Source organism: Wyeomyia smithii, chromosome 3 (genome assembly GCF_029784165.1).
Source record: "Wyeomyia smithii strain HCP4-BCI-WySm-NY-G18 chromosome 3, ASM2978416v1, whole genome shotgun sequence".
In the NCBI taxonomy this organism is placed as follows: Eukaryota; Metazoa; Arthropoda; class Insecta; order Diptera; family Culicidae; genus Wyeomyia; species Wyeomyia smithii.
Window position 1 is genome coordinate 82,974,295 of NC_073696.1, and position 24,380 is coordinate 82,998,674.

General features: G+C 41.1%; 1 protein-coding gene across 1 annotated transcript in view; it reads right to left on the reverse strand.

Annotated features, from left to right (window-relative positions):
* Positions 1–24,380, reverse strand: part of LOC129731930 (netrin receptor unc-5-like) — a 573,886-nt gene that overhangs the window by 326,832 nt on the left and 222,674 nt on the right. The window contains exons 3-4 of the mRNA XM_055692323.1: positions 20,423–21,649; positions 5,396–6,647 (exon numbers count right to left, since the gene is read on the reverse strand). Of these exons, the coding sequence (XP_055548298.1) occupies positions 5,396–6,067 (672 nt within the window). The 5' untranslated portion in view covers positions 6,068–6,647; positions 20,423–21,649. The remainder of the gene's footprint in view (positions 1–5,395; positions 6,648–20,422; positions 21,650–24,380) is intronic.

The following is a 24,380-nucleotide window of genomic DNA, read 5'->3' on the forward strand; positions in this document are numbered from 1 at the left end:
AAATATGCTTACGTACTTATTAAACGGCCCCATATATATTGATCAAATCAGGTATAGTTTTAAATAGTCTATGAACATTTTTCATTCCAAAACTTTTGAATCACATATAAAATTGTTATGAAGTTTGTTATTTGTAAGTTTGAGAGGTGACTCGTTTGTATGACACTAGTTATGTTCAAATAAGTCGTGTAATACTTGAGATAATAGACTTTCGTTGTTTTAACAATTTAATACATAACGTTGCTTAAATTCGATTATAATCAAATGAAAAGGGAACGTATAGGGCAGCCAAACTTTGAAACCACGTGTTCAATCATAATTCATCAGTAAACCCTTAACTAGCCCGTTCGTCTGATATCAATATTGTTCAAATCGGTTGTGTAGTTTCAAAGATAATGAAGTTTCGTAACTTTCACATTTTGATACATTACAGACGAAGTTACAGTCCGATTACAGCAAAATTCAATAGGGTATTATGAGGCAGCTAGACCTTTCATTTGACACTAATTTTGTGGAAATCGGCTCAACCATCTCTGGGAAAAGTGAGTGAGTTTATGTAGTCTTCGGAATATGTTCCTTTTCATACCTGGATTTCACATTTTTAAACATAACAGGCAAAGTAAGAGTCCGATTGCAAAAAAAAATCAATAGGGTCTTATGGGGTAATAAGACCTTCCATACGACACCGATTTTATGAAAATCGGTTCAGCCATCTCTGAGAAACATGAGTGAGATTAAATAGTCTCCAGAACACGTTTCTTTCCATAACTTCTGAACCACATGTTCAATCTTCATAAAATTCAAAAGTTAAGGGTTTTTTAGGTAGCCCGTTAATTTGAAATTAATTTTGTTCAAATCGGTTGTGTAGTTTCTGAGATATTGATATTTCGTGATTTTTACATTTTGATACATTACCTCTAAACTAGAAATCCGATTACAATAAAATTCAATAAGGTCTTATGGGGCAACTATACCTTTCATTTGCAATTAAATTCATTGAAATCGGTCCAGCCATCTCTGAGAAAATCAAGTGAGATTGAGATAGCGTTACATACGCACACACATACACACACATATACACACACACATACAGAAAATGCTCAGCTCGTCGAGCTGAGTCGAGTGATATACGACATTCGGCCCTTTTGAGCACTTTTATACCTTTAGTTTTTGCAGTGATTGCTATACCTTTCTAGGAGAAAGGCAAAAAGAAACAATTTTACTGAAACCGGTTTCCTGGTATTACTTGAGAACTTGACGTGACCATTGAACCCCGGAAATGTTCCGGATTTTGGGAGTGTGCATCAAAATGTGCATTTTTGCAACGCGTAAAACTTTTCCTGGCATCTTGTTTCTTTTAGGTTTATATGTTTCCAATAAACTAGAATTCATGCCAAGTTCATTGGTACTTAAAGGTTGACAATCCGTCGAGGTACCATCGAGATATAAATTAATTAAGTATGGGTGTTGTTTTTGAAGTTTCTTCTCTCATGTTGGGTACAATTTTCCTTGGGCACCCTGGCAAAACGCAAAGAAACTTTGTGGATGTGTGAGCCTCATTAATCCAAGCAACTTTGCAAACTTGTTAAGAAAATTTATCTGGACTAACATTTGAAAAGGCTTGAAGTATTTAAACCTCTTTCTTATAAATCAACATACCTAAATAATGACGAGAAAGAGAGAATGGTTGTCAATGGATTACTTCTTGAAAATTTTCTGAGCTTTTATTAAAAAATATGAAAAAATTGAATTTCTTATCCTACACTGAAAAAAAAAAATTATATAATACAATTCAAAGAAAAAAGTGTTTTTTAGAATATCGGTTATATTAGTTTTTTTTTTGAATGAAGGTTTTCAGATACACAATTTAGTTGCCTAAAACTCTTCAGAACAAACCACATTGGAAACTCCTCAAGAAAAAAGTTTTTCTAACAAAAAAATGTTCGTGTACTATGTACCCAATAGCAAAAAAACTCTGTTCGTTGGTTCCGTTAAATTTTCTAATAATTTCTGGAAACTTAAATAGTTTTCAAGTAAAATGAAACCGATTCAATTGAAATTGATTTATGTTTCGTGAAGTTCTGACTATTTGAAAATTGACACAATTTTGCCTGTCTCAATCATTTTGCTACCTCCTGTACAGCCTATAATTGCATATCAGTTTCAGTTGTTGAGCGTGGTTTATTCCCATATTTTTGACATAATATAACGAGATAGAGATTTACCATAACTTCTCTATAAAAGCGACAAGAATGCAGATGGGACTGGTATGCGATTATAGGCAGTGTAGATGACAGCTTTTTTTGACAAAAAAAAGAAGTAAAGTAACGTGACAATTATGCGGTTATTTACGCTATAAGACAAAACGACTTGGAATTTTTGTAACTTTTTTCGGACTAACACAACCATATTTTTGCAGATGTGGAATGTACATACTATTTTAAGCATTTCCCCTTATATAACACGAAACCCATAAAATGTTGAATATTACAGTTGAGGAACATCCATAAATGACGTAGCAATTTGAAAAAAAGAAAAACTTAGAAAAAGCTACGTCATTTCTGAATGTTCCTTATGCGATCATAGGCAGCTTACTATAGGTAGGCTGCTGGGGCCACGCACAAATAATGTCCCTAAAGCTGGAAGTACAAAGTCTGCAGAACGATAGAACAAATAATCATGACAATTTAGTGATCATTAAATACCATAACGAATTCTATGCTCTGTCATTTCTTTGAAAAATGCTCTGTTGTGCTAGCTTACTACGAAAATGGCATTACAAGCCAACGAATAGTTTCAAAACGGTCAAAATAATTACAGGCTCATTGAATTTAATGCTCTTGAAAAAAAAAACATGATTTTCATGAAAATTTGATTGTTTTATTGTAACAAAAATTTGAAAATATTGTTAAAGATGCATGGATAAATTTATGTTTATTTTTTCAAAGAATTTTACTTTACAAACGATTAGAAACCTTCAGATACAACATGATGTCAATTGAATGCTTCTATAGGCAGATATTTTAGAAAAATTAGGTGAATTTCTGACAATAAAAAAAATTTTTTCCTTGAATATTATTCGCTCAAGAAAAAAGTTTGCTGAGTAATGTTCAAAAGCAGCATTTTCAACCAATAAACTGCTTTAGAGTGGTCAAAATAATTTAATGCTTATTAAATACTCCTGAGACAAACGAGTTTTCATGATTTTATTGATTTTTTTTAACAAATTAGAATTTATACTCGTACATAGATATTTTTTTATATTTTCCGTCTGAAACCGACCAGAAAACTTAAAGGCAATAAGAACAAAACTACTTTTAATCCTTGCTCTGATATTGTTTTTTTTCGGAATTTCATGTTTATAAATGATCCCGGAATTGGTACGCATGCGCATTATTTCAATTATGCATATTATGTATGTGTGTGTGTGATTTTTTCACTAATATCTATGATTTATATTAAATTAGGTATTTACAGAGAAGTAAAAATTCGAAAAGTACTCGCTGTTTATTATGAAGTCGCACAAAAACTCAAATATGCAAAATACCCTAGTAACAATATTGGTTCTATCAAAGTTATATAGCGCTCAAAAAGATTGCAATCTTTTGATGAATAGCTGAACTACTTTGCTCGTCTATTCGCTGGGAGATAGTGCATCAAGTACTGTTCGGCGTTCCTGATACGCATCGATGTTCGTTTTGTTTGCTTAGAAAGATCCACTGAGTCCTTGTCAGCCTCTACCGCGTAGCAACAGAGCCTAAACTGAGAAATTATACCTATCACACATATTCTTTTCGCAGAAAGATTGTTTCTTTCACTAAGACGTTATGTAAAACTATCAATACTTATAAAGAGAGAGAGTAAAAAGAGAAAGAAAAAGAGAAATAAAGAGAGAAACTGAGAGTAAGAAAAAGTAAAAGAGATAATGCGAAATAGAAAGGGAGAGAGAGAGAGAAAGAGAGAGAAAGAGAGAGATCGAGAGAGTAGGGAGAGAGAGAGTGGGAAGACAGATAATAGGGGGAGAGAGGATAGGGAGAGAGAGTATAGAGGGAGAGAAAAAGAGAGAGAGAGAGTAGGAAGAGAGAGAGAGTAGAGAGAAAGAAAAAAGAGGGAGAGAAAACGAGAGAGAGTAGGAAGAGAGAGAGAGAGAGAGTAGAGAGAGAGAGTAGAGAGGGAGAGAGAGTGAGGAAGGAGATAGAGAGCAAGAGAGAGGTAGAGAGTGGATGGAGAGAGAGTAAGGAGAGAGAGAAAGAGAAAGAGAGAGAGAGATAGAGAAAGAGTAGATGAAGAGGGAGAAAAAAGTGGGAGAAAAAGAGAATCGTTAGAGAGTTGGGAGAGAGAGAGAGTAGAGAGAGAGTAGGGAGAGAGAGAGTAGGGAGAGAAAGAGTTGGGAGAAAGTAGGGAGAGAGAGTGAGTGAGAGAGAGAAGAGAGAAAGGAGAGAGAGAGAGAAAGAGAGAGAGAGAAGGGAGAGAGAGGTGAAACACAGAGAAGCTTTGATCTCTACTAAGGTGTTGTATACGAATAAAAAAATTGAAGTCTCGGCTTGAAAAATATACAATGAAAAGAATTTCCAATAACAGTTTAGAACTAAGTTTGCCACCAATATCATTTTTAAATTATATTCATGTGGAATTGAAATCATTTAAAAACTTTTAAAACTTGTCGCAAGATCCATTAAAATTGTTTTGCATTTTTTTGTAGGAGCATATTTTAGTACATATTGAAATTCATTTTTCTATGTAAATTATATGTTCTATCATTTGAATGCGAATACCGATTTATGATGTTTTTTATTCGGATATACTCCTACTGAACACATCTAAAGTTTGATTGTTTTCGAGATTTTTCAACGAAACATAAATAACATAGCCAGGCTTTTCAGAAGCATTTATTGAAAATTAAATTATTTTGACCGTTCTAGAGCTGTTTGTTAGATTTAAAGGAATTACGCTGCGTTTCAGCATTAAACTTTTTTTAAACTTTTTGCTCTTCTGACTTCGTTCTCCTGAAGCTTGGTTCGTAATTACGACATTTCGTTTTACTTTTTTTTCAGGTTTTCAACGAATACCCTTTCAAAACAATTACTTAAATGAATAAGAATTAGGGTGCTCTTCCTGAACCGAAGGATTTTCTTTATTTTTAAAGGGAAACGTGCCCAAGATTGTAATGAAAATTTGTGGAACGTGTGAATTTTCAACTTATTTCAGCATGAAACAGTATTTATTATCTGAAGTAGATAAATTTTGCAATTTACTAATGAATTTGAATTTTTTGAAGCAAAAAATGATTTTAGCGTAATGCACTTCCAAAATCAAAAATCATGCTGCAGAAGGTTTCACAAATAGCTAAAAAGTAAAATAAAAAAAAGATTATTCAAACAACAATCTAACTCACCTGAAACGCATGGGACGCCTTGCACTGCAGCACCGCCGGTCGGTTCTTTATCACATACGTGCTCTGCGGTTCCAGCAGAAACACCGGAAGCGAACTGGTCGTGTCGCTACCTTCGCCGAAACTTTCGATCTGATCTATCGCATCGGTATCGAAGCCATCGGTGTAATCACCACCGAGATCGTGATTATGGTTGCTGCCGCCGTTATCCTTATCACGGCTATCATTTTCCTCCGGGTGGTCCAGCTCTTCCTCGTAGTCGTAGTCGTAATCATCGCCATGACCCGAGGAAGGTTTCACATTGGCCACCGAAGAACCGGCTTGTCCCGTACCGGTACCACCGGTGCCCGGCAGAAACGACGGAGCGTGTAAATTTGCAACCGGTCCGGTTTCATTGCGTCTTTTCGCAAATATCACATCGTCCTCATCACCAAACCTGGTCGGAAGTCCCTGTGAATCGGAAATGTAGCCAAAATCGATAGGATCCTGACCGCCTGGGGCCTCGCTCTGATGACCTTTCTCTGCACCGTTGGTGGCCGCCCCCGCACCACCACCACTCAGTTGCTTCTGCTGTTGTCTCAACTGACGCTCTTTATTCACTTTCGAGCCAATTACAGCTGCAACTAAGAGCACGATAATAAATAATTGAAACAGTGTAACTTTATTTGTGCTCATGTTATCTGCCTTTGCTTCCACGCTACTGGTTCTGAATAAAGGTTTAAGCTCTGTCGTATCGCTGTTTCCTGCTCTGCGCTGCCACAGAGTCAAAGGTTGGCTTCATTCATTCACTCATTGGAAGTCGCTTTACCATTCACTTGTATGTGTGCGACACGCGAAGGAACCTTCGTCTGTTGAATGGAACGTCGCAAAAAAAATCAGGATATTCCACCGCCGCCGCCGCCGCCGCCGCCGCCGCCGCCGCCGCCGCCGTACCGTACGTTATACCAGGAAAAGAGTTATGTGCACGTGTACAAGCGGAACACAATCTCGGTCCCCGTAAAGTAACAATACATCAGAGAACGAAACAATAATGAATGGTTCAGCCGCCGTTGCCACAATCGCTGTAATGGCGGCTGGGAGGGCTTCGCGGTGTGGCGTCCTACGTCAGTGCAGGGTCTTGACGGGTGGCAGCCAGCGTGGATCCATTGGCGATGCTGACGCTGGCTGAGATGAAAAAAGGAACAATCGTTTTGTTCCTGGTACTGCTGCTACTGCGGCTACTGTGACGATGTTGGCTTCCGCAGGACGGGAATCACTGGGAACGATAAAATAATGGAAATTGAATCAATTCAGGCGGTTTTGGCAGACTGTGTGAGTTGTTTGATTATTTTCACGTGTGTAACATATCAAATATCTTGCGTTAATTAACGCTATGATGATGAACAGAGTTTTATTAAACGATGAGGTATGCGGTGTAGCACGATGTTGCAGAGACGGATTATAGATAAGGGGCCATCCACATACCACGTGGACAGCTTTGGGGGGGGGGGGAGGGTGGTTGACTAATGTCCACGGTCCATACAATTTTTTTAGAATTTATATGGGCAGTTGTCCACGGAGGGGGAGGGGGGGGGGGGTCAAAATCGTTAAAAATCTGTCCACGTGGTATGTGGATGGCCCCTAAAGTATATTATCATGCGAAGATGATATTTATAGAATGTATTGAAGTAAAACAGAAAAATCATTTTATGCTGGTGAGAAATTCGAACAATGTTCCAGCTTTGATAAATAAAAATTATATTTGTATTAAAAATTTCTTTACAAAGCGAAGAATGTTGTTACAAAAAGTATTAGAGTTTCGTGTGACAATAATATGCAAATCAATGAATTTTATTTTCCTATTTTGTAACAATCAACATGTACTAAAATCATAACAATTTGAAATATTTTGAACAATTTGAAACAAATGATTTGAAATTTGAAACGTATTTTATTGATTTTGAACTTGGGAAATTGTACTAGGTAGTTTAAAACTTATTTTTAAAATGTATTTGAACTTTTTATGTGATTTCTACGTTAAGTATTAGAAGTGCTTTTGCCTTTGAAAGCGTTCTCTGCCAATTTGCAGCTTTATTAAGATTCATTTTGTTTATGGATTTTCCGCGATTATTAATTCAGTTTGGAGTAAGTTCTATTTATTTTTAAACCGTCTTTGAAAGTGTTTGATGGGAAATTTTCGACTTAACTTGGGTATTTTTCGTTGGCTTTTCTACTTCTGCCGACTCTGAGTACAAATATATATTTATTTCACCTTCTGTGGCATTCTGAGCCCAATTTTAAATCGTTGGGCGACATCCATAAATTACGTAACGCAAAAAAAATAAAACAATTTTCGGACCCCCATCCCCCATATGTAACGAAACGTAACGCCAACACCAACCCCCCCTCAAAAATTACGTAACGCTGTACAAGGATTTGCTGGATGAACCGGCTCGTTTGTGGAGAGTCTATCCAGAGATTTTTCGTTACGTAACGCCGAACTCACCTTCCCCCCTCCCCTGTGTAAAAAATCGTAACGCTCAGGGATACCCCCACTCCTCCTATGAGCGTTACGTAATTTATGGATTCCGCCCTATCTTTTCCGGCTAGTCGTCTTCAGCGATTCAAACCATTCTTTTTCAGCCGATTTTTGTCGACAGAAACGCTGTTTAATGAATTTTTATACTAATTCGCAGCATATTTAGGAGTAAGCTTTACTGAACGTAATATTTTTACTGGTTTTTCTGTTGTGAATGATTCAGCGATATTAAAAAGCGTAAGGGACAATTTCTACTAGTATTTTTCCTGTTGTTCTTTTTTTTTTCGTTTTTTTTAGTCTGTTGCGCCCTCAATTGGAATTTTCTTTGCCGGAGCTCCTCTGTGGTTTTGATCTTGATTTCGGATTATATTTGTTTTAAGGCGCACAGTTTCCTTTTTGGTCCTTCAAGAGGTTTTTAGCGATTTTTAACTTAACTAAGGAAATTGCGTTTCTGACTGTTACTAGTTTTCAAAAGCGTGTTCATGTGATTCTAAGCGTTTTTTGAGATCATTTGCTTTTCTTGTATTCAAAAGCGTTCGTTTTTGTGACATTTTTGGCCCTAAAGAAAGTTTTCAGAGATTTTCAGCTTATTCTAGGCAAATTTGAATATAAAGTGAAATAATTTTCAGACAACTCCAAACACAATTGGAATGATATTTCTTTGCTTGGCTGTTATAAGGGTTTTTAGCGATATGTATTAAGCATAACCTAAGGATCATTTCTTTTTCGGAACTTTTTTTGTTCCCTAAGAGCGTTTTGTGTTTGGTAAAAAATTAAATAAATTGGAAGCATTTTCCGTTTTGAATTTTTAGGTCTATTTTGATCTTTGGTATTATTTATTCATGATGGTTTCATGTGACCCTGGAAATAATTTTCTAGTGATTCTAAGACAAATTCTGAGAACTTGTGTTATTCAAACTTAACGATCGAAAAATTAAATCTCATTTCGTAATGGTAAACTGTTTAAGTGAACCAGTGAAGCTCTTAGCCAAGCAAAAAAAAAATAACAAGTTGTAACGTGTTGTGGCTTAGAAAAAAGACTATCATTTTTAGTAGAACAATTTGATTGGAAACGGATTAGTTGTGGCAATACCGCTAATTATGCTCAGTGTTATCGAGCTGTTGTGAACTTTCAAGTACTGCGGTACCTGTAGCGGATTTTGAACCCAGTTGCTATTTAATAAAAATCATTCACTATCGTCTTTATTGAAAAAGACCCTTCAACGCAATTGAAAATTGAAATTTGGGAGGGGTTTTAACTTTAATATCATCTCGCTTCACGATGTTCATTTTAAACCCATGTTGTAAGTGGCCCGCCTTTTTTCAAGTTATGTCATTTCCTCACCTTCGCAAGACTATGAAAAATCTCATTTTTTGTTGGCGATCAGTGGAACCGGACCGAAAGAGCTCTTAACCATGCAACAAAATTACACGTTATAACATGTTGCGGCCTGGAAGGAAGACAATCAAGTTTCTCTCGCGTTGGATGGAAGTAAAAAGCAAGAGTGCAGCACCCTCAGCCACGCAACAGTTTATTACACTGTTGCGTGTTGCATATTACAGCTGCGCGGCTGGGGGACAACTAATCCTTTCAGTCGCGTAAATAACTCCTGCACAGCAGTTTGTGTAGGTATTAGGGTTGAGCAATAGAATAAGTCGGTAGTGGAATTTGATACGAATATAGATTGTGGAACAGTACCACCATCCCAATAGTTAGTTAAAACACCATGCCGGAGACAAGAACTCAAGTCCCTTTTGAATGCGGCATATGTTTCCAAGTCTGTATCATATTTTCAGTTCGCTTATTTTTCGTTTCCCCAGCTGCACACACTGTCTGTCTTCGATGAACTAAAACTGAAGAGTTTGATGAATGATCAATCATGCGGTCGTGTCTTGAATACCGTCCCAGATTTTTTGATATTATTTTGATCCTAATTTCTAATTCAAATCTTTAACGACCGCACATTTCGCAGTTTCTCCTTCATGATGGATCTGAAGTAGTGATGTTGTACAAAGCAGCGCCGTAAGATGGTTAATTTTGAATTGTTTATTATCTTCAATGTACAACAATTTAGTAGCTTCAACTTTGTTAGGATCAATATCGGCGCTGGTTATATCCTTACGGTCGGTAAGCGAAGAAAAGAAGGAAGTGTTATAATCGTTGTTGCCAGAGACTGAGTTTACCTCTGTATCTCTAATGACTATAGCGGAAAGAAAGGTGCTCTTGTCACCGTGGTCAGCGATGGATTTTTTTATACGTTTACCCTTCTCTCTACATTCGTTTATATATAGGCTCTACTCTCCTCTTCTTTATTGAGTCTCATTGGTTAACATACCTGCCAAATATCGACAATCATAACTGTCTGGAGAGGTATTCTCATGCAACTATGTGTGTATTTTTTCTGGAATGAAGCCTGAGAGATGGGTCGAGTAGGTCGAATAAGAGGGAGCCTGAAAAAGGCCGGTATGATTCTACTGAGACTCGAACTCATAGTCATTCGCTTGTCAAAGCAGACTCTGTAATCTTGAGGCTACGAGGTCCCCTTTCTGACTTTGAAATCCAAATCTTGGTAGATGTGGTTAATTTCAAGTTGTTTGGTTTTCATTTCAATATTTGTTTTAAGGTGCTTTGCTTCATAATTTTTTGTCGATCCTGAGCTTAATTAGAGATTATCTTTTTTCTGAGCGTTTCTTAAAATTCAGTCTTTGAAATTAGTTTAGGTAAGACTGGTATCATGATTCAAGATTATTTTTTTTCGTCAATATTTTACCTGGAATTCTGGTATTATTTTTTCGTCACTCTCTGTTCTCTGTTCTGTCACACTCTTTGTTTGTTAATCTGGCCTTCGCTGGCTACTGGAAGCGTTTATAATCGTTTTGTTTTTGTGATTTTGAGTATAATTTCCGACCGGTTTTGTTTTCTGAGTTCAATTTAAGATAATTTTCTTTTTTGGTCTTTTAAAGCATTTTCTGGAGTATGCTTAGACCTTCAGAAGTAATATTTTTAATTCTATACTGAAATCGTTTTTTTTTTCGACATTCTTTAACATTTTACAGTTTTTTATGCGATTCTGAGTATCCTTTGGAAATAATGATATTGATTATTCTCGAGTTTGCAAGCATTTTTTGGCAATATTATTCTCAATTTTTTATTGTTTTTCTATTTAGTCATTTCAGATAATAAATAGCATATTTTTAAGATTTGTTAAATAGACAAATTTTGATTGATTTGGCCTTTAATAGCGAAATATATAGAATAATATTCCTTATTGACCATCTCTAAATTTTAGGTTACACTGAGGTCGCTTTTTACGGTTTTTTTTCCATGCGGCTCTTTTAGGCCGATTCTGGAATTTACTCGTTTACTTACGCGGGTTTCGGAATTTACACGGTATTTTTTTTGCGAGGATTTCGTTTTCTCTTCATTGCAGAATTAACGCGTGGGTTTTTTTTACGCAGATGCCGGAATTTACGCGGTTTTTTTACGCGGATTCTGGAATTTGCGCGGTTTTTATCATTAAGTTAGAGCAGACTTTTAATGCACCAAATGTAAAAAAAATTGACTTCTTCCTGGAATTTTTGTGCGTCGCTGTTGATTCCCGTGAATAGTTTTCATGTCGTTTACGTAAATGGATGCATTTATTTATTTTTAAGTATAAGGGAAAATGTCATTTACTTACAATATAAAAAGAAGTGGTCCCAAATGCCAACCCTGGGGCACTCTAGAAATAACTGAGCAAGATCGCGCCAAATGGAATTCCAATGAACGTATGGTTTTTGCTGGAGAACCACGGACAAATTAAGAAAAACGTGTGTTTTATATAATATATATATATATATATATATATATATATATATATATATATATATATATATATATATATATATATATATATATATATATATATATATATATATATATATATATATATATATATATATATATATATATATATATATATATATATATATATATATATATATATATATATATATATATATATATATATATATATATATATATATTGGGCAGAGCTGTACGCCACCACGGGTCGGTATTTGGCGATTACCGTAGGCCACGGAAGTGCTAACTGCAAGAACGCAGTCCCGGACCATCAGCGGGAGCTAGCCTAGGTTGTGGTGAGACTCAGGCATTGGGCCGCCGAATTCTCACAAAAGCCACATTATCCGGAAGCAGCTCTGACGGAGCGAATAGTGCCGCTCCCACCACCCAAATGCACTAATTCGCCCATTGGGATTGATGCCAGTAAGTTCCCAATTACGGTAACTGGTCGCAACGCCATATGATAAGAGTCGGATTTCGTTTTCGTACCACGATTCTGGGCTGGCACCTGCGCCGAGCTCTCTTAGTAAGGTCGTGTGACAACGGCTTGAAACAGCGAGACAACAACCGGTGCAGGGGTCTCCGTCCCGTAAAACCTGGCAGGACGTTCCAAATTCATTGCCCGGTGGGAACCGGGCAGGAGTGGGATCAGATGTCCTTTCCTGACTTGCGCCGGTCGGGGGTGTCATAGTTGCTCATAAGGCGCTATGGCAGCCGCCCCTAGCCATGGCCTCACTGCTTCGGCATAGACTACCATGGGACCAGATAGGCGACCACTCCAGTATGGATAAGGATAGCGGCTGGAAGGGGGACCCACTTAACAAAAATGAATAATGAACATAATGAAGATCAACAATTGGGCGCAGATGGGTTGAAAAACCCGTTTGCACGAGGAGGCATCCAGAGGTCTCCGCCGAGAAAGGCGGAGATGGATGCAGTAAAGGACGCCTGCGAAGACGGCAAAGGCAGTACGCCTACCGGATCGACGCAAGACATCGCAGTGGCTGGTCCACTGTTGATAAAGGCGGTCGGAAGACAGCGAGACACGCTACCGAAGGTAGTAGCGCTGTCGGAGCGGCTCGATGCCATAATCGAGTTTGCGAAAAGTCGCACCAACACGACGAAGTACCTGAAGCAGGCTCTCTACATGCTTCGGTCCTCCGTCGATGCTGCGAAGAAGGAGCACGCCGAGCTCAAGGCAAGAGCGGTGGCTGCAGAGAAGAATGCAACGGAGGTGACCGGAAGGGCGACGAAGTCGGTCCAAACGGACACCTGCATGTTTGCAGCGGTTTGCGCCTCCGGGTCAGCCGCAAAAAGAGCAAGGCAGTCTCCGGGGGAAGCCCCCGAGAACAGCAAGAAACGGTTGGTTGTGCTAAGCCCGCGAGATAGCACACCAACGGCCTCCAAGTCCGCCGAAAAGTCTGCCGAAGTGGCAGCTACGGGAAACCCTTGGGTTACCGTGGGAGGAAGGAAGCGCCAAAAAGACAGCAAGCGCAACGACGAGAAGGCGACAAATCGCCCAAAAATGGGAAAGAAGGCGCGAAGCAGGGGCGACGCCCTCATACTCAAGACGGAGGGGTCCAAGTACTCCGAAGTCTTGAAGAAAATGAGAGGCGAAACCCAGCTCAAGGATCTGGGAGCGGATGTGCGGACCATCCGTCGTTCTCGCACCGGCGAGATGATCCTTGAGCTCCGTAAGGATGCTAAAAACAAGGGCGCTGCCTACAAGACGGTAGCCGAGCAGGTCCTCGGGAAAGATGTGCAAATTCGGGCACTCACCTCAGAGGTGACTCTCCAGCTCAAAAACCTGGATGAAATCACCGAGAGGTGCGATATTGCACAGGCCCTCAAGGAGAAGTGCGGAGTGGAAGTAGCCACTGGGGTAATTCGCCTCCGAAAGGGTCCAGCGGGGACCCAGGTGGCCACTTTCCGGCTTGCATCGGCCGATGCAACTCTGGCCCTGAAGACAGCCAAACTTAAGGTTGGCTGGTCAGTATGTCCCCTGAGCATACTCCAGCAGCCGGACGTTTGCTTCAGGTGTTTCGAGGGAGGACACAAGTCCTGGACCTGCAAGGGGCCCGATAGGAGCCAGTTATGTAGGCGTTGTGGTGGTGCTGGCCATAAAGCTAAAGACTGCGGGGAGCCTCCCAGGTGCTTGGTATGTACTGGAAAACGGGACGCCAAGCACTTTATGGGAGGCCCACGGTGCCCAGCCGGTAAGGCGGCCACGAAACCACGGGCGTGAGGGTGACACAATTGAACCTGAACCATTGCTATGCGGCACAGCAGCTGCTATACCAAGCAGCGTCTGAGTCGCGGTCGGACATCGCAATCGTATCGGACCCCTACTGCATTCCTCCCGGAAACGGTAATTGGGTTGCAGATAAGTCCAGTACGGCGGCCATATGCACGACCAGCAAGTTCCCGGTTCAGGAGGTTGTGTCAACCTCAAATGAAGGATACGCGGTTGCCAAGGTGGACGGGGTGTTCTACTGCAGTTGTTATGCTCCGCCGCGTTGGTCTATCGAAAGGTTCACCCAGATGGTCGATTTGTTATCTATGGAGCTGACGGGACTAACACCCTTAGTAGTGGCGGGCGACCTCAACGCTTGGGCTGTTGAGTGAGGAAGCCGCCGCACGAACCGGAGGGGTCAGATCTTGTTGGAAGCTTTGGCAAAGCTCAACCTAGATCTGGCCAACGTTGGAACCAAGTGTACTTTCAGCAGAAATGGTGCGGAGTCGATCATCGACGTGACGTTCTCCAGCCCAGGACTGATCGTGAACTGGAGGGTAGACGATGGCTACACCTATAGTGACCACCAGTCGGTCTGCTATAGCGTAGTCCAGAACGAGAGGCGGCAGGCGACGGGTAGAGCCAATACTCCGACCGTCCGCGGGTGGAAGACATCGCATTTCGATGCCGAGGTATTTGCAGAAGCAATGAGAAGAGAGCGCGAGGGGGGCAGTTGGCTCCGCCCGAGTGCTGACCAATTAGTTGCCACATTATCGCGGGCGTGCGACGCCACCATGCCTAGGACCCGCCAACCTGGTAAGCCGAATGGTAAGTCACCGGTATACTGGTGGACCGACGCGATAGCGGACCTCCGTAGCGCGTGCCTCCGTGCAAGACGGATGTTGCAACGTGCACGTACCGATGCACAGAGGGTAGAGCGTCGTGTAGTATTCGGATCTGCAAGATCGGCGCTTAAAAGTGCGATAAAGGCGAGCAAAAGGGCCTGCTTCGATAGGCTATGCGCGAGTGCCAATACGAATCCGTGGGGCAACGCCTACAGAGTCGTAATGGCGAAGACCAAAGGCGTGTTGGCGCCTGCAGAGCGATCACCAGCGATGCTGGAGCGTATCATCGAGGGACTCTTTCCACGACACGAGCCAAATCCTTGGCCTCCGGTTGCTGAGTCTCACGTCCGACGTTCCAGTATCTCAGACACAGACCAGGGATGGTCGGCCAACCTGCCGGGCATCCAATCCGTGAGAGACGGCAGCCGTGCAGAGGTTGTGGAGGAGGTAAGGGTTACGAATGAGGAACTCATCGTGATCGCCAACTCCCTAAAGGTGAGCAAGGCACCGGGACCGGATGGAATCCCGAACTTGGCCATCAGGACGGCCATGAAAGTGGCCCCCGATCTATTTCGAGCAGTCATGCAGAAGTGCCTGGATGACTGCCTCTTTCCGGACAGGTGGAAGCGACAGAGATTGGTGCTGTTGCCGAAGGCTGGGAAACCGCCAGGGGACCCATCGGCATACAGACCTATCTGTCTGCTGGACACTACGGGCAAGGTGCTTGAGAGGATTATCCTCAACAGACTGGTGAAGTACACAGAGGGTGTAAACGGTCTGGCAAGTAACCAGTTCGGCTTCCGGAAAGGTAGATCCACGCTGGATGCTATTCTCTCTGTCACCAAGACGGCAGAGGTAGCACTCCAGCGTAAGAGTTGGGGCATTCGTTATTGCGCAATCGTCACGCTTGACGTGAAGAATGCATTCAATAGCGCCAGTTGGAACTCCTAGCGCTCGCGCTTAGGAGCATCCACGTACCGGTGTCGTTGTACAAGATTTTGGAAAATTATTTCCAGAATCGGGTACTAGTTTACAACACGGAGGAGGGTCAGAAGTGCGTCCCAACCACCGCAGGGGTACCGCAAGGTTACATCCTGGGCCCGGTGTTGTGGAATGTCATGTATGACGGGGTGTTGAAACTAAAGTTCCCTGTAGGGGTTGTGATCGTCGGTTTCGCAGACGACATCACGCTAGAGGTCTACGGCGAGTCGATCGAAGAGGTCGAGTTGACGGCCGCGCACTGCATACGCAAGGTCGAAGACTGGATGCACTCTAGGAAACTGGAGTTAGCGCACCATAAAACGGAGGTTACGGTTGTGAACAACCGCAAATTAGAGCAACAGGCGGTGGTCAGAGTCGGTGACTGCACCATTACCTCAAGGCGTTCCTTGAAGCTCTTGGGGGTTATGGTTGACGATAAGCTCACATTTAAGAGTCACGTTGACTATGCCTGTAAGAGGGCTTCAACGGCCGCTGCAGGACTATCTCGAATGATGTCCAATAGCTCAGCGGTATATGGCAGCAAGCGTAAACTTCTTGCCAGCGTGGTTTCGTCCATACTTAGGTATGGTGGGCCAGCGTGGTCCAAAGCGTTAGGTACCAACAGTCATCGTCGAAAACTGGAAAGTACCTACAGGCTCATGTGCCTGAGGGTTGTGAGCGCGTACCGTACAGTGTCATACGACGCAATCTGCGTCCTGTCCGGCATGATGCCTATCAGCATAGCCATTAAGGAGGACGTAGAATGCTTCGATCAACGTGACACAAGGGGTATACGAGGCACCAGAAGGTCATTCTCGATGATCAGATGGCAGCAGGAATGGTCCAATTCCGCAAAGGGTAGATGGACGCATCGACTTATTCCGGACGTATCCGGATGGGTCGGGAGGCGCCATGGAGAAGTTAACTTCCACTTGACACAGATTCTGTCAGGTCATGGTTGCTCCAGGCAGTATCTACACAGATTCGGGCATGCGGGGTCCCCCATGTGTCCCGAGTGCGCGGATGCGGAAGAAACTGCTGAGCATGTCTTCTTCGTGTGCCCTCGTTTTGTGCATGCGCGGAGCGACATGATGGTAGTGAGCGGGCCAGACACCACTCCGGACAACCTAGTTCGGAGGATGTGTAAAGACCCAAACATTTGGAGGGCGGTTTGTACAGCCGCCTCTCAAATAGTTTTAGAATTGCAAAACAGGCGACAGGTTGACCACCGACACGCCAGTGTTAGCTAACGGCCAGTCTCCAGGTTAGTTAGCTAAGTTAGCAAAGAGATCTATAGAACCAAGAGGGTGCACAGAGCACAAAAGCCGCTCCCCGAAGCAATACCTAGCGGTGGTCCCGGGGAGTATTATGGGCTGGAGACTGGAGGGGTTTTAGTGGGTCCGGTCACTGATTCAAACCAACCCCACACTCCCTGAGGTTGGTCACCTCAGGGGTTTGGATGCAAATTTCCCCTCCACCTGAAACAAAAAAAAAAAAAAAAAAAAAAAAAAAAAATATATATATATATATATATATATATATATATATATATATATATATATATATATATATATATATATATATATATATATATATATATATATATATATATATATATATATTTATAAAAAAAATAATCTACCATAAAAAAATATTTTTCATTTCTCCATCCTGGGCTTTTTTTTAAATTGCGTATTAATTTCAACTTTCTTTGAAAAAAAAAATAAAACAAAAAAATTTAACTTTTTTTTAAATTGAAATTTAACATTTATTTTTGATTTTTCTTGGTCGAAGAAATTTTTTTTGTACAGTGTATATTTTTTTTATGATGCATTTTTAATTCCCTACAACTCATTCTCAGACAGTTTTTCTATACAACCAACGATTTCTGGGCTACAATGCTTCGAATAAAACCTATGCCAAAGAATCAGAATGTAACTCATGGGTGTAAAAAATCTCTCCATCTGTGAAAAATGCTCAGTTGCTAAGGTGCTAAGCCGAATACGTGTGCAAAGTTTCATTCAAATCAAAAATGGTCGATTAAATTCTCGCGTATTTCCAGGTCATTTGAAATGATTTTGCTCAACTGGAACAGATTGTAAGAGTTTGTTTTGGAAGCGTACTTTTTGTTTGCTGTAAGATAAGACTGGAGCCACCATTGAAGTTGAGACGTCAATCCAAGTTTTTGTAATTTGAAAATTAAAATAATTATCTGTCGATTCAGTCAAACGCTTTACTAAAGTCAGTGTACAGGGCTTCTACGTGCCTACCATTATCAATTGCGTTGAGAATAAAAGTTACAAATTTCAAAAAAATCGAGATTGTTGAGCGTTCCTAAAAGAAACTATGTTGTTTTCTAGTGATTTTGTCATTTACAAACTACTCAAAAAGTTTTGGAATGCAAGAGATAATGGTAATTCCACAATAGTAATGAACGTCAGTTTTCGCACCTAATTTAAAGATAGATAGGCACCAAATAAGAACATTTCCAGTTTTTGAGGAATTTCGCATTTTTTCAGTGTTGAATTGATGAGGTGTTCTAATGTTCTAATTCTAATACTTCAAGAATATCGGAGCAATTCCCTAGGAATCTTATTTTTTCAGGAATCATATTTGGAATCATTTTCTATCCCCACTTCTAAGGCTACTGACATACTGAGGCGTCAAATGAAGCGAAGCAAGAAGCGTCGCAAAAACGTCCGAGCTACTTCTTCGAACGTCTATATGAAACGCTTAAACCGGTCATACTGGAGCGGCAAAGACGCGTCGATAGAGGCGGCGAAACAGAACGAGTAGTGTTTTGACGCGCGTATATGTACGCGGTAATACCATATTCAGACTAAATCTTTTATCGCTAGGTGCTTTATATTTGCTTTGTTTTGGTTTGGTAATTTAAAAAAGCAAATAAAATACATTTTCGTTTAGAAAATGTTAAAATGTTTAGAAGAGGGTTGTGCAGTAAATCCATGTTCAGACTAAACCTGATATCGCCAGGTACTTAATATTTGCTTTATTTTGGTCTTAAATCTTAAAAAAGAAAAAAAGTAGGATAGAAAATACTATCGGGAAAAATTTTCAGGTCGTCGGGAAAATAGCACTGATATTATTGATTGATATTGTTGAGTTTTGATTCGAATGGCCAGAAATTTAGCATGCTGAACTTCTTTGGTCGCGAAAATGCAAGCCGCTGAGTAACTAGCTGTGCTCACATGGGTTATTGAAATCCTAACAGATATTATAAACTAGTTGAACGTTGCTCGGGGTCAACGGGTTTAAAATTCAGAATAATTTCTTATATTTTTTACTACGTCTGTAGCGCAACTCACTTCAGTAATATTATTTTATTTCAAGAAAAAATCTCTATGTTTACTAAAACGTAATTTTCCGTGCTTGAAGAAGCAAAAAAATCTTCATTGGACGAATCATATTTCCTTCAAACAAAACCGCTACTGGAATCTAGGAATATGACAACACAACGCATTTGCGACGCTCGCTCCAGTATGTCATAGGAAGCTTCACCCAACGCTTCTGTTTATTCCGCTTCTCAAACGCTCAACGCTTCGCTTCATTTGACGCCTCAGTATGACAGTAGCCTAAAAGCATGTTCAGAGATTCTGAGCCCTAAATTTTCTCCCAGCTGGTTTCGAAGTACGATGCTGATCTACCATGCCAGTCGTCGTATGTTTGAACGCCGGTTTGGGAGTGACTGGGATCATAGGGCTAACCACGCAATTGTCCTGTAGGCTACTACCAGTTGACTGGGAACTCTGTGTTGAAAAAGAAGAGCACGAGACACCACGGCTCTAATTCTGGAAACGAAGGATACGAGTCTTAAATTCTAGAGTTCATTTTCTTTGTTTGATTTTTTGTGGCCTTCAAAATCGGGATTTTGAATATAGGCACAAATTTAAAGAGACACCTTCCAACGTTTTCTGTATCGCTGTTTCAGACGTTACAATTTCGTTGTTTGCACCTTTGAATGGTTAGTTTTACTGCACACATGGATATGTTAATTTTATATTTGAAATCAATTCAAATTATTAGTGAAATTGGATAAAATAGAATTTACAAAAACGACAAAAGAATAAATCAAACTATGCATATCAAGATTACACCCGATGTTTGCAATGCAGATTTGCAAAATAGTTGGAAGTCGTTTCTCCTCAAAAAGTTTTTCTCGTGAAATATTCTCAAATAGAACTATCTGACATCGGGTGTTGCGCAAAGGGATTAAGTCGGCGCTAACCGCAAACGGTGTACAATAGCATCCAACACTTAACATTACTCGAATCGCTCAAACACGATTGGGTTAAAATTAAATCAAATTTTCCCACGATTCATTCGAGGATTTTCATAATTAGAAACTGGAGTTACATAAACACAAAACATATAATCATCAGCACAAAGCATTTCACTCGGCCATGAAGAAGGTGTGCAAGTTTCTCCAGATCGCGATGGGTTACTGTTTGCTTCCACACCACTTCGCCATTTATCAACAATCCTCAACGTAATAAACCTTCTCCCCATTGCATTGCGACGTCTTCTCCGGTAGCTACCGGATATTGAATGTTGAAAACATAGTGGAGTGATTTTCCTCCCTTACACTTACCGTTTTCGCAAAGCTCCAAGCTCCGTCAGGCCACACACGTCAACACTAGATCTCTATGTATGTAAGCAGTTTTCCCCCGTAGTTGTCCCCAAACCTTTCCGAACAAATAATTTCACTTCGCACACTTCCACTCCGGTGTTTTCTAATTAAGATTTTTTCAATAAATTTTTAATTACACTGGCTATTCTTCTCTCATTTGCTGTTGTAGTGCAATACACTGCACCGTACGTACATTGGACAAAGCACTGACTTTTTACTACCGAGCTTCTTGTTGCCCAGATACCGGCAGAACCGTGTCGCCGTAGTCGGTAGTTACAAAACGGCACAAGCCGAGAACATTGATGAAATTGAGAGGAAACTTCACTTGCACCCTAGCCACCCTGTTACTACCACGTTCACTATCGTGTGGGACTCACTAAATTCGAACGTTTGCTGCTGGCTCGGAAAATTGCTCTCTTCTTCGCTAACACATGAGGCAACAACACTATTCATCCGGGCCAGCTCCACACAAAACAGACCGCTTTTCTTCCGTTTTCCACGAGCTGGCAAGAATTACACTCCCGTTTGGATTATATACACCACGGGTTTGCGCCGACCTTGGGTGGGCCAGCGGCGAGTAGTAAGCGGCACACGTTTTCCACACGGTGTGACAAAAAACGGGAATTTTCACTTCACATCCACTCGCTTCATTCGCTCACAAATTGAAACAGCACTCTTATAAATTTTCCGCCGGCATACACAACCGGCACTTCCGGTCTGCTCGTTGTCGCCGTACTTCAACCAGGACACGTCTTAACATATTACACACTCCGTACCGTATCGTATCGTTTCCAGTCGCACTCGTCGTCGTCGTAGTCGTCACGCGGGTAGCAGGTTCCCTTCGTCGACGCTACTCTTCTTACTACACACTCGCCCGAACCCGTCCGATTGCATTGCATTCGCGCCGAAGACTGAACTAGCGACTCGAACGAAGGATCGGGCAGAGCAGCTGGCTGTGTTGCTTTTCTGATGTCGCTTCACCCTTGTCGTCGTTGTTGCACAATCACCACCACCAACACTAGCCTACGGCAGTCAACAGTCGGCGGCATGCAGGGCGTATGTGTGTGTACGCGCGCGCTATCGTGTAGTGTAGTGAGTGGCGAGTGAGTGAGTGGAATGGTAGCGGCGCCGGCAGGTATACAGCAAAGCGTGGAGAGTTTTCCCATTGGCGGCAGGACCAGGTGATACCTGCAATTGGAAAATTAAATTAACCATTGTTAGAAATCTCACTGACTGGATAGTTTCGTGTTTTTTTATTTCGTTGCTCCGTCTACACTGCTATCCATTTATTGTCGTATTTTTGTTGTCAAATTGAGAAATAGTAGTACCATTCTCCGGCGTATCGTTCCGAAACCGAATCGGGGTTGACCGGCCGGGTAAAGGATTTGAGAATAGGGAAAATTGGGAAAACCAACAATCACGTTCACCGACGCCGTCCGTTGGCCGCCGGAGCCGGTGCACAATGGAAGGGCTGCTGACGAATGTAGGTCAGAATTGGAGCTGTTGTTTTGCGGGGCGAAATGCAGCTCCTTAAATGTAGGCTTCATTCTATTCGAGCAGTGAGATTGGGAAATGTTTATTCATTTTTTTCTGTCAGCTTTCTGAAGCTGAAATGAGTTTTCATTTAAATACTAGTACGATGGGGCACATTGCAGATAACTTCGAGATAACTTCGAACATTTGATGGGTACTTAAGGCACCGAATTGCGATTATTGTTCTATTTAATAGTAAGAGGTGCGCCAGAACAAATGAGATTAAAACAGTGATACAGTGTCGGTTTATTGCGGACTTTACATTTTCTTGATAATTACGGGTTTATCTTTTAATCATAATCATTTTCAATCTTCGTCAGCACAGTGATAGAAACAGATATGAAATATATCAGATATGGCACTAACGGGCTATGGCTTATGAAGTTTGAATGAAAAAGTAACATGGTAATCTACCTTGCGTATTCATTTCCGAAAGTAGATTCAATGTCTAATGAAAAATGTATGAGTTTAATCTCGAAAAAAATAGAAATAATTTAGTTTTTCTCCGGCATGAGCACTGCATGTAGCAATTTTTTGCACCACACTTCTTTCTTCTGCTTTGTGTTGTGCTCCTGCCACTCGCCGGAAAAAAACTCACTTACTGTTTACACCACATCCGCACGAAACAAAAGTGGTGAATCACTCTAGCGAGAATACGCAGTGTTCTCTGCTGAGATAATACAGCAAAGACAACTTGAGTTTTCTCGTAGAAGAATGTTATGCGGAGTGACGGCTGGGTATATTTCTTTTGAGTTTTGAGATGCAGAGCAAACGCAATCTGCTATCCTACCCAAATGCTTCCCTTATTTTATATACACTAAGGCCGCTTTTTATGCGGTTTTTTTCACGCGGGTTTTTTTGACGCGGATTCCGGAATTTACGCGGTTTTTTTACGCAGTTTCTTTTTATGCGGCACGTATCCCCCGCATGAAAAGCGACCTTAGTGAATGTTCAAGAGACTCACTGTAATAGCTCTGAAGTAAGCCCTTTGTGTGGGTATTGTGTGTAATGTTCCTTCGTGTGAGAAAGCTCACCTCAGTTTACTATTTCTCAGGAGTGATATTTCGGATTCAACGGAAGAGCTTGCAAAACCTTAGATAGACACAATTTGCTGCTCATTTCAAGCAAGTGCGTTGATTTGCTCATCATTGTGAGAGCAGTTGATTTTGCACTGAAAGATATTCTTCTACACGCTAGTAATTCTTTGAAGAGAAACGACTAGTCTGTTTTTTTTTCTTCATCTAAGACAAGTCTGTTTTGAACTATACAATATTCTTGATTCTCGATGATAGATCTGAGGTTGTGAAGTTGCACAATAAGATGGCTTATTTGGTATAAATTTTGCTATATTCAATGTTCAAAATGCCGTATCTTCTGCTTTGTATAAATCGGCTACGACCTTACGGTCGGTTAGGGAAGGAAAGAAAAAAGTGTTACAATCGTTGGTACCAGACCGAGTTAAATTTTGCATCTCTATTGACTATAGACCGTTCCGATAATTATAAATACACTTACGATCAACCGTCATTTCAAATAACGTGCAGGATTCAACCAAACGTTGGCTGCGTCCTGTTGTTTACATCCAAAAGAAACAGATGCTGTCATTTTTTGTAACATTTATTGCGAAATTTTGTAAATACGTGGCCTTTCTCCCGAGCAAAGAAAGCGAATTGTGCACAAATGGGGCACCGTGAGTGGTCTTTCTATAAGAAAATTAGCCAGAGAAGAAGGTATAAGTGTCGGAGCAGTTCAAACCGCATTGCGGAAGTATTGTGAAGAGTGCACATTTACTGATGCCCCAAGACGTGGTAGAAAACCCGGGTCTGTTGATCCCACAATGGACAAAAAGGTTAAGGAATACTACAAGCGGCATCCTTCAGTATCAGTACGAGATGTGGTGAGAAAGCTTGGAACCTCGGCGAGTAACGTTATGCGTGCCAAGGGAAGAATGGGTCTGCAGACCCGTCGGAAGCAGAAGCAGCCAAAACGAAATCCGAAACAAGCTGAATCTGTGAAACCGCGAGCTCGGAAGCTTTATGACAAACTTCTGACCAAAAAAATGGGGTGTGTTATCATGGATGACGAAACCTACATAAAACTGGACTATAAGACTCTGCCAGGACCGCAATTTTATACATCACCGAAGGGAAAGGATGTCCCTGGACCAGTGAAAGCCATTTACACCGAAAAATTCGGCAAGAAGGTAATGGTTTGGCAAGCCATTCGTGAATGTGGGAAAATATCTCGTCCTTTCATTACGAATGACACAATGAATGGTAAAATTTACGTGAAAAAGTGTTTGCAGGAAAGGTTGTTACCCATGGTTAAGCAGCATAACAATCCTCCAATCTTTTGGCCCGATCTTGCTTCCTGCCATTACTCTGAG